Source organism: Pelodiscus sinensis, chromosome 11 (assembly GCF_049634645.1).
Source record: "Pelodiscus sinensis isolate JC-2024 chromosome 11, ASM4963464v1, whole genome shotgun sequence".
In the NCBI taxonomy this organism is placed as follows: Eukaryota; Metazoa; Chordata; order Testudines; family Trionychidae; genus Pelodiscus; species Pelodiscus sinensis.
Window position 1 is genome coordinate 4,286,566 of NC_134721.1, and position 18,301 is coordinate 4,304,866.

The following is an 18,301-nucleotide window of genomic DNA, read 5'->3' on the forward strand; positions in this document are numbered from 1 at the left end:
AATCTATCTAGCTCTTTTTTGAACTCTGTTAAAATCCTGCTCTTCACAACATCCTCTGGCAAGGAGTTCCACAGGTTGACTGTGCGCTGCATGAAGAAAAACTTCCTTTTGTTTTAAACCTTTAAATTTACATTCATCTATAAAGTTAGCGCATATGTGTTTACAGGATCAGGTGATTAACTGAGTGTCCATTCTCCTGCTGATCAGCTTTCACGGATGCCAGCCCCACGTTTCATGATATAAGCATAGATTCCTTTGGAAATGATCTAGCACGTGCTGATTGAAGGTATGTTAGAATCCAGCACAGATACAGCTTCTCAGATTGCAGGCAAGAATGGGTGGCTGTGGCCGTGGCTTGTACTTTCCAGTTGTTCTGTGAGAGTACAAGGGGAAACTAGAAAGTGAGTGGACACAGATGTTAGTGAATTGCTGCCACTCGGAGTGTAATAAGTTGCAGCTACGTCCATACAGGTGCAGTGGTCATCAGCTACATGACACGTCTGCAGCCAGGAGCTAGGATTCTGGATTGTTTGTTCTACTAACACAGGGCTCAACCACGCAAACTAAAGGTGAATCACCATTAGTGCTTGCACAAGTACGTCCTGCGTCCTCCTTTCAAGCCATCCATCCAAACACAAGAACATTCACAAATAATATAGCAAGTCTGATTCCCTCCTCCAAAAGGGAGAGGTAGGTGAAGGGATTAAAGACATACGGCATGGCCATTGGGATGGGTGGACTGGGTGCCACAAAAGGTCCACTTCCAATGGCGTTTTCATTTTGTAAGGCTCGGGAACATGATTCAAAGTGGGAGAGTTGCAGAAACAATATTTCCTCTCTGGTCAGTATCACTTTCAGTTTCTCAGGCATTAGCTGCCATATTTGCTGTGCAAACCTCGCTGGAGAATTTTGTTTTATCAAAATTGTTTCCACCAGAATTCTTTAAAAATCTCCATTCAACAAAATCTGTTGATCTAATGTTTGCTAGAAGTGTAAAAAGAACATGACACAAACTTCAGGAAGATTCAGACCTATACAGTGGACATCAACTTAGGCACATGTACATATAAGTAGTTACAAGTATCAAAACAAGAGATGACCTAAGCAAAATATTATTATTGCCTTCCTTTATTGTAGCAGTGAAAGGAAGATTGATTAAATAGGCATGATAATTATTATTAAAACATACTCTTTACAAGGACATATTTTATAATAATCCATATTCATAGAATTCATTAGTTCATATGAAGATAAGATCCCAATGAGAATTAGATTCTCCTTACAAAAACTTTCATATGTTACCTTCTCGTGGGCAATTGAGCAACATTTCCACTCCCATAACACTACCCGACAGTGGTTTAATTGAAGAGCTGTCAGGGCTATAAAATCCAAAGATATTAGGGAAAGAGTATCTATACCAATCCATTATTCTTCCTTGGGCTTTAAATGTTAGTGGTAGCTGTAACGATGTCTACTAAAGTATGAGTCTTAACTCCTAACATAGTCCCTCAACATGACACCTGGATGAGTTCATCTCTGTAGACTCCGGCCCTCTCATTACATGGGACACATTGTATTAGAAAGGTAAAACTGCAAGACGCTTAGGAATTCTTTAGTGGATAAAAAAAGGAAACCTCTCTGGAAGAAGGCCAAGAATGAACTGCATGCCATGGTCTTCCTACAGCTGCAATTAATTTAAATGACTGCGTGACTAATTTATGCAGTCACATGTTTGTGCATGTATTAGTGTGACTTTGGGACTCACGTGTGCTAAAACGTGTCCAGTCAATAGCTACATGTGTAAAACAGAATACTGTGCAGCTACACAAATAGAGTCTTATTCTCCGTACATAAGTGTGTCTGTCTGTCTGTTTTCTCTTCACTATTGGAGTTCTCATAGAGTCTTATTCTCCCTACGTAAGTGTGTCTGTCTGTCTGTTTTCTCTTCACTATTGGAGTTCTCATAGACTATAATTAACACAGAATCACAGACAAGACAGATGGCCAACACCTACTAGTGTATGCCTAGATCGCCCTTTTTCTGTTATGTAGCTGTGTGTTTCAATGATGTGTTTACAAAATGTCAAATATTTACAGCTGAATTTGAAATAGAGGTGGAAAGGGTCTTTAGCCCTAACAACATGTGCAGCTACTGTGCAAGCTCAGCGTGGTTAAATCTCATGGTTCAGAGTCGGAGTTGAGTGCTTGTGCCATGCGAGACTGGAATTCTCACCCAAATACAACATGACACAGTTGCTGCCTTATAGAGATTTTTTTCATCTTTCTCTGATCAGCATTGGCTGTCATAAGAACATGAGAACAGCCGTACTGGGTCAGACCAAAGGTTCACCTAGCCCAATATGCTGTCTTCCAACAGTGGCCAATGCCAGGTGCTTCACAGAGGGAATGAACAGATCAGATAATCATCAAGTAATCCAGGGGTTCCCAAATTTTTTGACACGGGGACCAGTAAATCCATTCATGAGCTTTTGGAGGACCGGTAGCATTCATTTGCATATTTGCATATTCATTAAGCAAATGATGAATATTCAAATAGGTTGTTTCTGGTCTTCCCAAAGTCCCCAGTGTCAGCATTAGCAAGGCTTTTGATACAGTCACCCACAATATTCTTGCCAGCAAGTTAAGGGAATATGGATTGGATAAATGGACTGTAAGATAGATAGAAAGCTGGCTAGACCAAGGTTTCCCAAACTTTTTACTTTAGTTGGAACCTGGTTTTTTAGTTCTGTTTTTTGCAGCCCAAAAATATAAACACATATAAAAAAAGACTGAAAAATGAATAAATTTTCAGTGTTTCACCCGGCTGCATCCTCCACCCAGCCTGGGCCAGGGCATGGGGGACCTGGCGCCGCATGGGCACTCCAGGAAGCGGGAGCAGGAGCAGATTGGGGGTAGGGTATCTGGCTAGGAGGGAGGGTGCAAGGAGGGGTAGGGTTGCCAGGTGTCCAGTTTTGTACCAGACAGTCCAGTATTGGAAGGTTTTGTCCGGGAAAGAAATTGAGAAATTACCGGTCATTTAAAATGCCTGGTATTTTCTAATTAGGTAAGTTTTATTATAATTAGGTGTAACAGTCCTTTAGCCGCAAACTTCCTGGCTGGTAGATGTGCTCACGCTGTCTGAGTGTGCCTACCTGCCAGGCAGTTCGCAACTACTCCAGGGAGGGTGTGTGTGGGGGGGCCAAATGGAATCCTCGACCAGACTCACTCGTCTTCCAGGGTCTGCAGGGTCTGCATGTGCCCAGGTCAGTCCCGCACCCTCCCCCCTTCTCCTCCCAATCTCCCCCAACCAGCCCTGCTTCTGGCAGCTGGTTCTCCCGTCCTCCTCCTCCTGATCTCCCCTGGCTACCCTCCCCCGGCTCCTGTTCAGCCCTGGTTCCGCCGCCCCCCAACCCCATCTCCGTGGGACAGCCCCGCTACCCCCATCCCTGCTTCTGCTGCCCACCTGCCCAGATCTCTGCAGGACAGACCCACTGCCCCCAGCCCTGCTTCCGGGTGGCCAGTTCCCCCCCACCTCCTCCCAGCCTGCCCCGCTCTGCTCCCCTCCCAGCAGCCACGCTGAGGCCCAGTATTTTTTTCCTGCGGCCCAGTACCGGGGCACGGCCTATAGTTTGGGAAACGCTGAAGTAATCCATCCCCTGTCACCCATTCCCAGCTTCTCACAAACAGAACTCAGGCTAGACTCAGGCTAGACTCGAGGAGCATTCAAGGATAGGACACCCCTTGACACCCCCTTAGTTCAAAATGATACGTGGAGTATTCACACTACCAAGCCCTTTATTTCGAAATAACAAGCTGGTTATTTTAAAATCTGTATTCCTGCTTTCCTCGGGGAATAACACGTATTTTAAAAGTGTTATTTCGAAAAGCAGTGGTGTGGATGCTCCGCTGCTGCTATTTCGAAGTAACGACTCCCCCAAGTCATTCAAAGTAATTACTCCCCAGTGCTTCTTGGGGCTCTCAGTCGAGGGAGCACGTCCACGGTAACAGAGCCTGCCTCAGATTAATTTTGAGGCTCCCCTATAGTGGGGCCATGCTATTTTGTTATTTCAGGAGTTATTATTTCCAATTCAGTTATTTCAAAATAATTTCCTAGTGTAATGCCCTCTCTGCTGGAGTTCATATCATCCTGAAAAATAGGAAGCCAGAATAATACCAACGTGGGTCCCTCAAGGTCTGGGAAATTAAATCTAAACATTACAAAAAGCAAGCATGCAGAGAGAGGGCTGCCTTTGGCTCTCCAGACCCCTCCGCACTGGTGCCGTTGAGAGACATGCATCGAGTTCCCTGTTTCCATCTCACCCTGGACTTTTAAGATCAAACGTTCTTAAATGCTTGCAGATGAACCAAGCTATAAGACAGTTGATGCCTTGTTTTATAGCCCTAGAGATGAAAAAGTGAATTATCACTCCACTACGATCCAGGGTTTTTTTGTTGGCCTTTTAAAAAAAATTGATGGCAGATTACTAAACTCTAACTCTTGTTTTAATTTTAGTGCGTTAATTGATGGGATAATGAGCATTGATTATATGTGTTTTGGCTGCGTCACTGCAATTATGGCTCCGTTTTATTCATGAGCCAGTCCCAAAGAATGCACTGGAGACCTAAGACAGCTTAAACCTTTCAAAAGAGGCTCGGAGCTTCTGCGTAATGACACTCTTAGATGGAAAATTAGGGGTTCTCTTTTCCCAGGCCTTTTAAGATAATTAAAACCCAAGAACAGTAAGGTGGTGAACATTCTTAGTCATTAGCCTTCAGTAATTTAGCTTTTACTAAATGAGGAAAACATTTTAAATCACTAGACCATCTGTTGCAGTCGCCTTTGAGCGCCCTGTTATATAAAGTCTCGCTCTGGGTAGTTTTGTCAGTAGTATGGTACCGTCTCACAGGAAAAGTGAATTGGAAATTGCCAAAGCCATCTTATTCACTGGCCAGCCTTCAGGGGAAAAAGGCCCGCTACAACTTTCAGGTATACGCCTAGAGGCTCTTCGGTAAAGCGGACAGAGCCATGCTCAAAGCGACTGCTGGAGGACTTTGACAAGAACTCCACATACCGTGTGCCGGTGTGTTTTCAAATATCAAGCTGAGAAACAATGAAGTTCAGCATTCTCAGAAGGGGGGGGGGGGTTGGGCTGTCATCTGGCGCTGTGATGTTTTGGAAGCGGTGACCTCAGTTAAAATAAAATAGAAAATTACTCTTGGATGCTATTTTGCGAGATGCCCAAGAAAAGACAGAACATCGCCTCCTCCCATACGTCTAGACTACAGGCTTTTGTCATAGAATCATAGAATACTAGGACTGGAAGGGACCTCGAGAGGTCATCGAGTCCAGTCCCCTGCCCTCACGGCAGGACCAAATACTGTCAAGACCATCCCTGATAGACATTTATCTAACCTACTCTGAAATATCTCCAGAGATGGAGATTCCACAACCTCCCTGGGCAATTTATTCCAGTGTTTGACTACCCTGATGTTAGGAACTTTTTCCTCATGTCTAACCTAAACCTCCCTTGCTGCAGTTTAAGCCCATTGCTTCTTGTTCTATCCTCAGAGGCCAAGATGAACAAGTTTTCTCCCTCCTCCTTATGACACCCTTTTAGATACCTGAAAACTGCTATCATGTCCCCCCCTCAATCTTCTCTTTTCTAAACTAAACAAATCCAATTCCTTCAGTCTTCCCTCATAGGTCACATTCTCGTTGCTCTTCTCTGGACCCTCTCCAATTTCTCCACATCTTTCTTGAAATGCAGTGCCCAGAACTGGATGCAATACTCCAACTGAGGCCTAACCAGCGCAGAGTAGAGCGGAAGAATGACTTCTCGTGTCTTGCTCACAACACACCTGTTAATGCATCCCAGAATCATGTTTGCTTTCTTTGCAACAGCATCACACTGCTGACTCGTATTCAACTTGTGGTCCACTATAACCCCTAGATTCCTTTCTGCCATGCTCCTTCCCAGACAGTCGCTTCCCATTGTGTATGTATGAAACTGATTGTTCCTTCGTAAGTGGAGCACTTTGCATTAGTCTTTATTAAACTTCATCCTATTTACCTCAGACCATTTCTCCAATTTGTCCAGGTCATTTTGAATTATGACCCTGTCCTCCAGATTAGTCACAACCCCTCCCAGCTTGGTATCATCTGCAAACTTAATAAGCATAATTTCTATACCAATATCTAAATCGCTGATGAAGAAATTGAACAGAGCCGGTCCCAAAACAGACCTCTGAGGAACCCCACTTGGTATGCCTTTCCAGCAGGATTAAGAACCATTAATAACTCTGAGTATGGTTAGCCAGCCAGTTATGCACCCACCTGATTGTAGCCCCATCTAAGTTGTATTTACCTAGTTTATTGATAAGAATATCATATGAGACCATATCAAACACCTTACTGAAGTCTAGGTATACCACATCCACTGCTTGTCCCTTATCCACAAGAGTCGTTATGCTATCAAAGAAAGCTATCAGATTGGTTTGACATGATTTGTTCTTTACAAATCCATGCTGGCTGTTCCCTATCACCTTGCCACCTTCCAAGTATTTACAGATGATTTCCTTAATTACTTGCTCCATTATCTTCCCTGGCACAGAAGTTAAACTAACTGGTCTGTAGTTTCCTGGGTTGTTCTTATTTCCCTTTTTATAAATGGGCACTATATTTGCCCTTATCCAGTCTTCTGGAATCTCTCCTGTCTCCCATGATTTTCCAAAGATCATAGCTAAAGGCTCAGATACCTCCTCTATCAGCTCCTTGAGTATTCTAGGATGCATTTCATCAGGCCCTGGTGACTTGCAGGCATCTAACTTTTCTAGGGGTATGTCTACACTACCCCGCTAGTTCGAACTAGCGGGGGTAATGTAGTCATCTGCAGTTGCAAATGAAGCCTGGGATTTGAATTTCCTGGGCTTCATTTGCATGAAGCCGGCCGGCGCCATTTTTAAATGCCGGCTAGTTCGGACTCCGTGCTGCGCGGCTACACGCGGCACGGACTAGCTAGTTCAGATTAGGCTTCTAATCCGAACTAGCTGTACGCCTCGTGGAACGAGAAACGTCTAGACTACATCCAGTTCTGTCAACAAAGCAAGCCACTTTGTCGACATGAGCGTGTAGACGCAAAGGACAGTGCAGATGCAATAATGCCTTCTGTCAACAGAACTCTGTCGACAAAAGGCATTATTCCTCATAGAATGAGGCTTACCACCGTCGACAAAACTGCCGAGTTCTGTTGACGTTATGTCGACAGAACTTGGCGATACTGTTGACGCAAGTATAGTTTTGTCGACAAAAGTCTAGACACACCCACAGTGCGGAAATAATTCTTAAAGGGGACCGCATGCTGTGGGGAATGACCACCGGCCTAGCAAGTGGTCTAATCCCACGTATAATGATTTACTGTATGCCCTTGTAACTCACACACGTTCTGGGTGTTACGTACTGTCCCACCTAGTGGCACTTAGACCACTTACAAAGAGAGAAAGTCTCAGAGGGGTCGCCGGGTTAGTCTGTAACTTTAAAAACAACGTGCAGCTCTGCAGCACCTTACAGACTAAACTATATTCCATCACGAGCTTTCGTGGGTAAAACCCACTTCCTCAGATGAGTTGGAGTGGAAATGACAGCATCCAGTGTGTATATAACAGCAACATTGGTCAATTGTCAGACCCATGTTAATAAAGCTAATTGAGGCAGCCTTAGCTGAGAGCCAGCCAATTTTCGGCTCCTGCACTAAGCTCCAGAGGTGCCAGGTTCAGTTCTGCCTGTTGGTGTTGCACCCTAGCACAAGTTACTTGATTTCCCCAGCCTTGTCCACACTAAGACAATTACCCAGTGTCCACATCTGAGTCGGTGCTGTGGCTTGAGAAATGGAGGCAATGAGAGAGCGTCTCTCTTATTCAGGGTCCTGCAGACAAAGGGAGAGTCCTGCCTTCGTTCCCTGGCCGGGGGTGCCCTTGGTGCAGCGTGAGTCTGTCAAGAGGCATGGCTAAACTGTGCTCCGAGGGCGCAGGCTCTGTTGTCCACTGGCCCAAGATGGCGCAGCCCCCAGGCTCTCTCACCTGTGCAGGGCCAGAGAAGCCAGAACTGGCTCCATATTGGTCCCCTCTCCCTTCTCTTGCCCCCCCTCCCCAGTATACTGCGTAATGATCCCTGCTTACTTGCCTAGCAGGTGTCGTGAGCACCGACGGGTGACTATTGTCCCACAATGCACTGCACACACATGGATACTGTAAAAAGGCTACCCCAGTCTGGAGCATGATTGCTCAGCGGAGCGTGTAGATCGGTTTGTTTCAGTCACTTGGAAACTTGCCCGAAGAAGGAAGACAGGTAATAGTCACGGGACAGAGGGGTGTGCTGAATAACATTCCTACAGGTTGAACCTCTCGAGTCCAGAACTCTCTGGTCTGGAAACAATCGTTGTCCGGTATGATTTTACTTAGCCCGATGTCCACTTTTCATGCGTGTGGCCTAGTTTCCCGTAGTCCCATCAAGTTTGTTTACAGTCCCCAGTCCTGGCTCTCAGTGTTCTGTACTGATATTTAGCTCTAATTTACCCCTCAATGTCTTCTAAGAGCCCAGCAAGCAGTAGCAGTGTTGGTGATGCTGCTAGACAATATTGACCTCCTGTAATCCAAAAAACTTTGGCTTTCCCATAGCTCCCCATTGTCTGACACAGGCGGATTTATTTCGCTAGCTCCATGTTGACCGAGGGGCATTTACATGATTGACAGGGCATGCGGAAGACAGGCTGTGCTCTCTTTCCCCGTCACAGCCGGGAGGCTGAAGTCACCTGTTTGCAATTCCTTGAGTTGCTTAGCGATCACACACAACAAGGCGAGAGTGCAGGATGTGTGGCTGCACAGCCAGCTCGCCCAACTCTGCCCTGTCCTCCAGAAACCAGCCTGCTGCTGCTTTGACCCAGAAAGCAACTTCAGCTGCAGCAAACATGCCCAAGGGGTAAGTGATGGTTTTGTTCTTCACACTGTAGTAACCCAGCAGATGTCTTCCCGTTCCTTATGCAGACGGCTTCGTCTGTAGCCATCACAGGAGATGGATTCCACAGCAGGATGGCGCAACGCTAATTAGTTTCCAGCACTTTAGAGAAAGGAATCGGGCTTTAAATTGTAATCGCAAGTAGGAAGAGGCCTTCTCACCAAAATGCCTTCTGGTACAAATACAACCCACATATGCTACACGCCCAAAGTGGAAAATGCACAGACCCGGCTGTGTTTCGGCGCTCACAATGAAGTCTGAACATTTATAATTCCTGTGTGCTTTGAAAACGGCATTTACCAAATGAGCCTCCGTTACCGCAGAGGTTGTCTACTAGCAAGCTCGTAAACAGGAATTTCTGTGGTGGGGGTGCAAGCCGGGGGAGGGGCTGGTGGCTGCCCCGCCCCCATGGCCCAGCCCCGCCCCTGGCCTCACTCCTGGGGGAGGAGGGAAATCAGTCTCAGTTTTCCCCTGGCCAGAGCATGGGGAAAGGAGGCTGGGGCAAAGCACCACCCCTGCCTCACACTTGCTTGGAGGACCGTGGGGGAGGGGGATGTTTGCACCCTTTGCACCCCCCTGCATATGGGCCTGACCAGGGTACGCTGTGGACTTCCACAGGGTACATCCACTCCCCTAGATATTTGCCTAGTTTTACCACAGGCGGCATAAAAAGCACTAGCGACGTCAGACCAAAGTAAAATTTCAGACAGTACAGCTCTGCATACTATCCGGTGAAATGTCCGCACAATATTTATGTTCCAGTTGATTTACTTTATAATGATATAGCAAAAATGAGAAAGCCAGCCGTTTGTCGGTAGTACTGTGCTGTGACATTTTTCTATTTTTATGTCTGATTTTGTAAGCAAGCAGAGAGGTGAACATTGTGGCTACATCTACACTGGCATGAATTTCTGAAAATGCTTTTAACGGAAAAGTTTTCCGTTAAAAGCATTTTCAGAAAAGCACGTCTAGATTGGCAGGATGCTTTTCCGCAAAAGCACTTTTTGCGGAAAAGCGTCCGTGGCCAATCTAGACGCGGTTTTCCGCAAAAAAGCCCCGATCGCCTTTTTCACGATCGGGGCTTTTTTGCGGAAAACAGTACTATGCTGTCTACACTGGCCCTTTTGCACAAAAGTCTTTCGGAAAAAGACTTTTGCCTGAACGGGAGCAGCATAGTTTTTCCGGAGAAGCACTGATGATTTTACATGAGATCGTCAGTGCTTTTCCGGAAATTCAAGCGGCCAGTGTAGACAGCTGGCGAGTTTTTCTGCAAAAACAGATGATTGAGAATGACTGAGAACCACTGTGTTGCAGTTTGTTCCACTTATTGCCTACTTCGCACAGACTATGGGCCAGAAGCTGGAACTGGGGACCAGAAGTTCACTGTTTGTTTTTTTTGTGATGGTAGTTTGTAAAGAATATTGATCTTTCCATCACGGAGGAAACTCATTCCCCTCTGAGGCCCCCTGCGGAATATGGCTGTGGTATGGAATAAAGTAAATAGAAATGAGTCAATTAGCTCTGATCTCCAGCAGGGAGTTGTGTCGAAATAACCCCCCTTGGGTCGAATTTATAAGCGGAGTGTCCACACTACCAAGCCCGTTATTTCGAAATAACGGGCTGGTTATTTCGAAATCTGGACTCCTGCTTTCCTCAGGGAGTAACGCTAATTCCAAAATAGCTATTTCGAAATAGCAGTAGTGTGGACTCTCCGGTGCCGCTAAGTCGAAATAACCACTCCCCAGAGTAATTCACGGTAATTACTCCCCAGTGCTTCCTGGGGCTCTAAGCTGAATTAGCAGAGCCACATTAACAGAGCCTGCTCGGACTAATTTTGAGGCTTCCTCAAAGTGGGGACGTGCTATTTTGATTTTATTTCAGGAGTTATTACATCGATTTCAGTTATTTTGAAACCGTTTCCTAGTGTAGACCTGCCCAGAGTTTGTGAAGAAACTAGACGCACAGGGCTCACCGGGATAACTGCATTTCTTCTCTCTTATTGCCAGCAAACCTATCTCCAAGCAGCTGGCTGCTGTGAAAGGTAAGGACACCTGTTCCGCAGGGTTCCGTGATCCTTCGGGGTTCTGATTTCCGAGACCAAAACATCCACTGCAGGAAATTGTGGCAATCCCAAGATCGTACGGTTCAGGCCACAGCCCGAGGCAAATAGAATGGGAAGAGCTGTGAGCAAGCCCTCTGCCCTTCGCTGCTGGAGTTTCCACAGACAGACGTTTCCCCCAGTGAGAGCCCTTTTAGGGGCATGGCCGTGGAATTAACCCCTGACCGTGCTATGTGTCCAGAGGAACCGGAGGCGGGAGGGGGGAGTGTACATCTCACACCCCGTGCTGCCTCCAACCTGGTCCGTTCCCTCCTACAGAGAGCTCACCTCAGGGGCCACGGGGAGTAGAGCTGCTGCCTCGTGAGGTCACAGGCACCACTTGACCAATGGGGAGCCACGGTCCGCACAGATCTCTGGGGCATGGCAAGGCTCTCCGTGTTCCCTGGGTGGACCCAGGTCTGAGGGAGCTAGCCCGTTGCCCCACACATTGGCTGGGAACCTGCTGCCGGCTGCTTCTGGGGCGTAGCCCGGTCGGTGGTGCCTGGACAGGCAGAAAGCTGCGCTAGCCCCCTCTGCACCGCTGACCGGGAGCCGCTCGAGATAAGCTGCCCCGCCCCATCCCTGACCCCCCTCAAAGCCGGAACCCCCTCCTCCACACCAACGCGCTCCTCCTCCACCCTGCCTGGAGCCCACACTCCAGTCAAATGATGTTGGGTCGCGAAATCAACAATTTTCTTCAACTGAATCATGAGGAAAAAAAGTGTGAACCCCCCTGGGTTAGGGGGTATTTCCATCCCTCGTGTGCATTGCGCAGCCCTGGGCTTGAGATCAAGGCACCTGACAGTCTTAGCCAATCAGATGGTTCTGCTATGTTCCAGCTGCACTGTGATTGGGCAGGCCCAGCGGCAGGCTCTCACGCCCGGGCCTTATCTTATCACAAAGTTTTCAATAACACTGCAAACTTTTGTAATGTCTCCCTCCTCCTGTCCCTCCCTCCCCCCCCCCAGCTCTAGGGAAAGGCTCAGACCTGGAGAAAGCCTTTGCTACAGTGGCCTTGGTTTACAACAACTCGGCCGACCCCGAGGGCAAACTCAGCAACGCTGAAACCAAAACCCTGCTGCAAACCCAGTTTGTGAATTTCATACAGGTAGGCGCATGCAGCGCGGGTGTCCAGGACCACGCCCTGTGTTGGTTCCCCCTAGGACGGGCAGGGGCTTAGCCCAAGATATTACCTTTGTGCACGGTTCACGCAAGTGCAGCAGTCTTGGAAGTGTGACAAGACTGGACTATCCAGCTCCCAAATGCCTTCCAGCACAAACCCATCCCCCCGTCTGCCTTTCACCTAGGGTACGTCTAGACTGTGGGGGTTTTCCGGGATACCAGAGAGATCCCAGAAAAACTCTGCCACATTCAGGGATCACGTTTGCTCTTCCGCTTTTTTTTAAAAAGAGCAAACGTGCTTTTTCGGGGAGCCCTGTATACCTCATTCTAGATGGGGCCAAATGGCAGAAAAGCCTCTTCCAGAAAAGCAATCAGAAAAAGCTATAGGCTGTGGTTAGACTGGCCAGTTTTTCCGGAAAATCAGCCGCTTTTCCGGAAAAACTTGCCAGCTGTCCACACTGGCCGCTTGAATTTCCGCAAAAGCACTGACTTCCTACTGTAAGAAATCAGCGCTTTTTGCGGAAATACTATGCTGCTCTCGTTCGGACAAAAGTCCCTTTTGCACAAAAGTTTTGCGCAAAAGGGCCAGTGTAGACAGCTGAGATTTGTTTTCTACAAAAAAGCCCTGATGGCAAAAATGGCGATCGGGGCTTTTTTGCAGAAAAGCGCGTCTAAATTGGCCACGGACGCTTTTCCACAAATAGTGCTTTTGCGGAAGAGCGTCCGTGCCAATCTAGACGCTCTTTTCCGAAAATGCTTTTAACACAAAACTTTTCCGTTAAAAGCATTTCTGGAAAATCATGCCAGTCTTGACGTAGCCATATTGTAGACGTAGCCCTAATGACCAACAAAATGATTCCTCGGCCGGTGAAGGCATGTTGGAGGCTACAAATACAAGACACATAAACTTGCCTTGCAAACCCCCAGTGAAATTTTAATGACTGTGTAAATACATTCTCGATGGATTCCTTGTCTGTATTCCTAGCTACCTCCGTATGCAACACAGGGGAAGAAATGGAGAAACCCCTGTTAATGCATCTGCCTGCATCTCTATCCAGAAAGTAGCTCACAAGTAGCTTACTAGGACACCTACAAAACACCCGGTAGTTTGCATTTGTGGTAGGATGCAATGTGCGCACATATTTAATTACGAGTCTGCAATTGCATCATAAACACCTGACATGAAAGTCAGGCTTAGATACCCCTAAGGCAGTTGAAACAAGATACATTGCAGAAGCACAAATGGCATCTCTAGCATATAGAGAGCTGAAAGCACCGTGTTATCAATGCCTCATTTTTGGGAGTGTTAGTGACAGCTCAACAAGGGATCTTGTCATCTCAACCTTCCTAGCACTGTCTGAAATAAACATGCAGTAGGAGAGAAGAAAGGGAACTAATTGAAGGTTGAAATAATGTATTATTTCCTTTGGGTTCTAAATATATGGGGCTGGATTCCATGATGCACATGGCTTCCATTGGATGCAAAAGAGAGGACAGCCTATTGGAGAGCCAAATACAGCTGCCTGAATTTCCATTTGGCTCCAGCACTGGGTACAGTTTAGAGCAGCCTCGAGGCTGCTCAAACATGCACAGTTTAGGAATAGGAATTATCCATGCTTAGGAAATAAAGATCAGATTTTTTACCAGCAGTCCTGGCCAGCCGAGTTACAGACAAACAAAGGAATATTAAAATATTATGAGGAACAAAACAATCCTAACAATTGGTACAGGTCCATTGCTAGATAGAAATAGTAGAATTGTTCATAATAATGCAGAAGTGGCAGAAGTGTTTAATAAATATTTGTGCCTGGTATTTAGGCATAAGCCAGATGATGTATTCATATCCCCTGATGATGACTAAATGTTTTCCATTCTAACAATAACGCAGGAATATGTTAAACAGCAGCCACTAAAATCAGACTAGATCCAATTAACTTGTACCCCAGACTTTGAAAAGAGCTGGCCACCGATGGACAATGCAGGAGCTCTTCTAGATGTTCAGAAGAAAGCTAATGTGCCAATAGTCAAAAAGGATAAAAAGGTGTGTTAGTCTGACATCAATCCTGGCCAAAATGAGGAAAAGATTGATACAGGACTTGAATAATAAAAAATTAAAGGAGAATAATATAATGAATGGCACCCAACACAGGTTTATGAAAACAGATTCATATCAACCTACAGGTTGAACCTTTCTAGTCCGGCACCTTTGAGACCTATCCGGTGCCAAACCAGAGAATTTGCAGGAGGTCAGTATTGTCTAGTAGTATTACCAACATTTCCACGGCTTCCTGGGCTCTTAGAAGACATTGAGGGGTAAATTAGAGCTAAATAACAGCACAGAACACCAAGAGCCAGGACCGGTGGCTGTAAACAAATGTTTTGGAACTGTGTGAAACTTGGGCATCCATGAAAAGTGGGCATCTAGCTAACTAAAAATTGTGCCAGACCGCGGATGCTGCCAGACCAGAGAGTTTCAGATTAGAGAGGTTCAACCTGTAACTTGATATCTTTATAGATGAGATTACAAGTTTGGATGATCAAGGTAATAGTTTGGATGTAATATACGTAGTTTTCTGTAAAGCATTTGATTTGGTACCAAGTGATATTTTGATCAATAAACGAGAATGATTCAAAATCAGCATTACATAGGACACATTAAATACAGTGAAAATTGGCTAACTGGTATGCCTCACCATTCAGTTGTAACAGGGAGATAACTAAAGGGGTCTATTTCAAGTGGGGTCCTATGGAGGTCAGGAAAGATTCAATCTAATTAGCTTAGCAAAGTAAAAGGTTACGGTGTGACTTGATCGCACTTGCTAAGTATCTATATGGAGAACAGAAATTTGGTATAATGGGGCTGTCCAATCTGGCAGACACAGGTTTAAGAAGATCCAGTGGTTTGTTGGTGAAATGAAACAAATACAGGTTATAAATAAGGTGCTAATGATCGACAATGAGGGTAGTTAATCTCTGAACATCTTCCCAAGTTTTGTAGTAGAGGCCCCATCAATGGAAATTTACAAATCAAGATTGGGTGGGGGCGCGGTTTCTAAAAGATCTGCTCTAGTTCACACAGGAATTAATTAAGAAAAGTTCTGGGGCCTGTGTCATGCAGGAGCTCAGACTACGTGATCTCCACAGTCCCAATGTACTCATCTCTTGTGAGTCATGCAGAAAATTCCGTGACTGGCATAGCTACACGAACCTGGATAGAAAGGCAGGAAAATGCATCAACGGGTAATAAATATGTTTCTATTTTAGAGAAGAGGCTGTTGAAAAGGAATTGCATGTTCCATTTTTTTTTAATTAAAATTCCCCCAGGGCCAAGAAAGCAAACCCAAGCACCAGGAACTCATGTCTGCCCTGGAAGAGGGTCAAGACAACAAAATGGATTTTGAAGATTTCGTGATCTTGCTCCTCAGCCTCGTTCTGATGTCAGACCTCCTGCAGGAGATCAGAAATGTCAGACCCACAAAATGAGCCATCCCGCATAAGGAGATTGAGAGCGATAGCTGTGTACATAGTGGAAGGAGCAGCCATCAGTGGGAAAACAGGAATCAGTGGCTTTGTAAATATTTTGATGGAAGGATGCGATTTCATTTTAAAGGGACTACATTTGGTTCAAATCTGTACAGAAGGCCAGTACAGTGCCCATGTCCCACTGAAATGCTGTGTAAGTGATGCATAAGCCTTAAATCCATCGCCCATAGTAACTACCACGATGTCTTCACTGCATTCTTTTTCCTGCCTAAAGTCAATTGTGCACCACAAATCTCTTTATAAAAGACCATCGCTTGTTTCCTTTAGATGCAATGTTTTAGATTTCATTAAGTGATCGTTGTTGAAGAAATCACGTGTTCAACATTCAGAATGCATCTGTCACACTGAGGTCACGAATCAAAGCCAAGTCTGTATTGGGAAGTTAGAGAAATAAGAACATAAAAATAAGAACATAAGAATGACCATACTTGGTCAGACCAAACGTCCATCTAGCCCACTGTCCTGTCTGCCAACAGTGGCCAATTCCAGGTGCCCCAGAGGGAATGAACATAATAGGGAATCATCAAATGATCTCTCCCCTGTCATCCATTTCCAGCCTCTGACAAAGAAAGTAACCCACCAAAATATTTAAGCTAATAAGTTTTTAGATATGTATTTATTAATTGATTATTTCCTGGTGGCCAAAACTAAGACAACATGTATTTTTTTCGACATTTTTCAGTGTTTGGATGGAAAAAACTATTTCTTTTCAGGTTTGGGAAAACAATACAATTTTTTCTTGTTAAAAATGGAAATTTCCTAGAGAATTTTCCTCCAAATGTTTTAATAACTTTTTTAAAAATTCCCAGAAAACACCATTTTCCAGCCACCTCTACAAATTAGACTTTGTAGAACCTTCCACTCATAAAAGACTAAATGGAATTTCCATTACATCATTTACGTAATAATGACCTTCTTAGCACTTAGAAGTCTCACCTTCCACCCAAAAGACTTAGTACTAATGGACCTGCACTGTCCACTCAAGAAAGAGATTTTGGAGTCTTTGTGGTTAATACCTTGAAAACATCCAAGCTAGCAATGCTTGGAACCAGGGGCAGATGACCGTTTTTGCGGGGCTCCGGGCAGCATAATTCCGCGAGGCCCCCCTTTGCCACGGCGCATGCGCGGGGAGCTTTCTGAAGCGTGGGGCCCGGGGCGGCCGCCCCATTCACCCTGCTGTATATCCGCCACTGCTTGGAACCATTAGGAAAGGGAGAGATAATAAAACCGAAAATCACATAATGCTACTATGTAAATCCATGGTATCCCGGCACTCAGTTGTCCCATCGCAAAATGACATATATTAGAATAGGAAAAAGTACAGAGAAGCACATCAGAAATGATTCGGGGTAGGGAACAGCTTCTGCTTGAGGAGAGATTATAAAAGACTGTGACTATTAAATGTCTCAGAGGGCTAGCTGTGTTAGTCTGTAACTTTTAAAACAACAAGTAGTCATGTGGCACCATAGAGTAACTAAAATAGTATCATGAGCTTTCATGGACAAAACCCACTTCCTCAGATGAGATGGTCTTGATGATGAGATGAGATGTGGCTATTAAATTTAGAAAAGAGATGACTAAGGGTGCGTCTACACAGCACCGTAAACTCAAAATAAGGGTGTGTCTAGACTACAGGGTTTTGTCGACAAAAGTGGACTTTTGTCAACAAAACTATACCTGCGTCTACACTACCGCTGAATTCTGTCAACATAACGTCGACAGAACTCGGCAGTTTTGTTGATGGCAGTAAACCTCATTCTGTGAGAAATAACGCCTTTTGTTGACAGAGTTCTGTCGACAGAAGGCGTTATTTCATCTACACTGTCCTTTGCGTCTACACTGTCATGTCGACAAAGCGGCTTGCTTTGTCTACAGAACTGGATGTAGTCTAGACACTTTTTGTCGACAGAAGCTTTGTTGACAGTATCTAGTATCTAGTAGTCTAGATGTACCCTAAGATACGCAATTTGTGCTTTGCAAATTGCGTATCTTATTTCGCTTGTATTTTGAAATAGCTTATTTCAAAATTTGGCATGTCTACACAGCACCAAGTTTTGAAATAACACACTATTTCAAGACATCCCTTAACCCTCGAGGAACGAGGGTTACAGGAATGCCTGAATAGCGAGCCCGTTATTTCGAAAAATATTTCAAAATAATGGGCACGTGTGACGGGGCTAGGCAGCCCTGCACTGAACTCACGGGCTAAGTCTAGATTGCATCCCTTTTTCATAAAAGGGATGCAAATTAGACGTATCGCAATTGCTAATGAAGCGGGGATTTAAATCTCCCCCGCTTCATTAGCATAAAAATGGCTGCCACTTTTTTTTGGCACGGAGCTTTGCCGGTGAAAAGCGCCAGTCTAGACACTGATCTTGCAGAAAATAAAACCTTTTCCAAAAGATCCCTTAACCCTTAACCCTGGCTAAAGGAGCCCTGCCCCCACAACCCTACTGGGCATGCTCAGTTTGTAGCCCAGGTATAAAAGCCTGTGGAGAGGCTCAGTCTGGGCTGACTGCCGGAGGGGA

The 18,301-nt window shown here is 45.4% G+C and overlaps 1 protein-coding gene across 2 annotated transcripts; it reads left to right on the plus strand.

Moving 5' to 3' along the window:
- Nucleotides 1-8,793: 8,793 nt before the first annotated feature.
- SNTN (sentan, cilia apical structure protein) lies at nt 8,794-16,670 on the plus strand. 2 transcript variants are annotated; one of them, XM_075938489.1, is made up of 5 exons: nt 8,794-8,974; nt 11,017-11,051; nt 12,077-12,216; nt 15,349-15,470; nt 15,555-16,670. In XM_075938489.1, the coding sequence occupies exons 1-5, from the start codon at nt 8,865-8,867 to the stop codon at nt 15,640-15,642; spliced, it is 495 nt and encodes a 164-aa protein (XP_075794604.1). In that variant the 5' UTR covers nt 8,794-8,864; the 3' UTR covers nt 15,643-16,670. The 2 variants fall into 2 exon arrangements, with proteins under 2 accessions (XP_075794604.1, XP_075794605.1); XM_075938490.1 differs by lacking the exon at nt 15,349-15,470 and having other exon boundaries at nt 8,832-8,974; nt 15,555-16,484.
- Nucleotides 16,671-18,301: the final 1,631 nt, after the last annotated feature.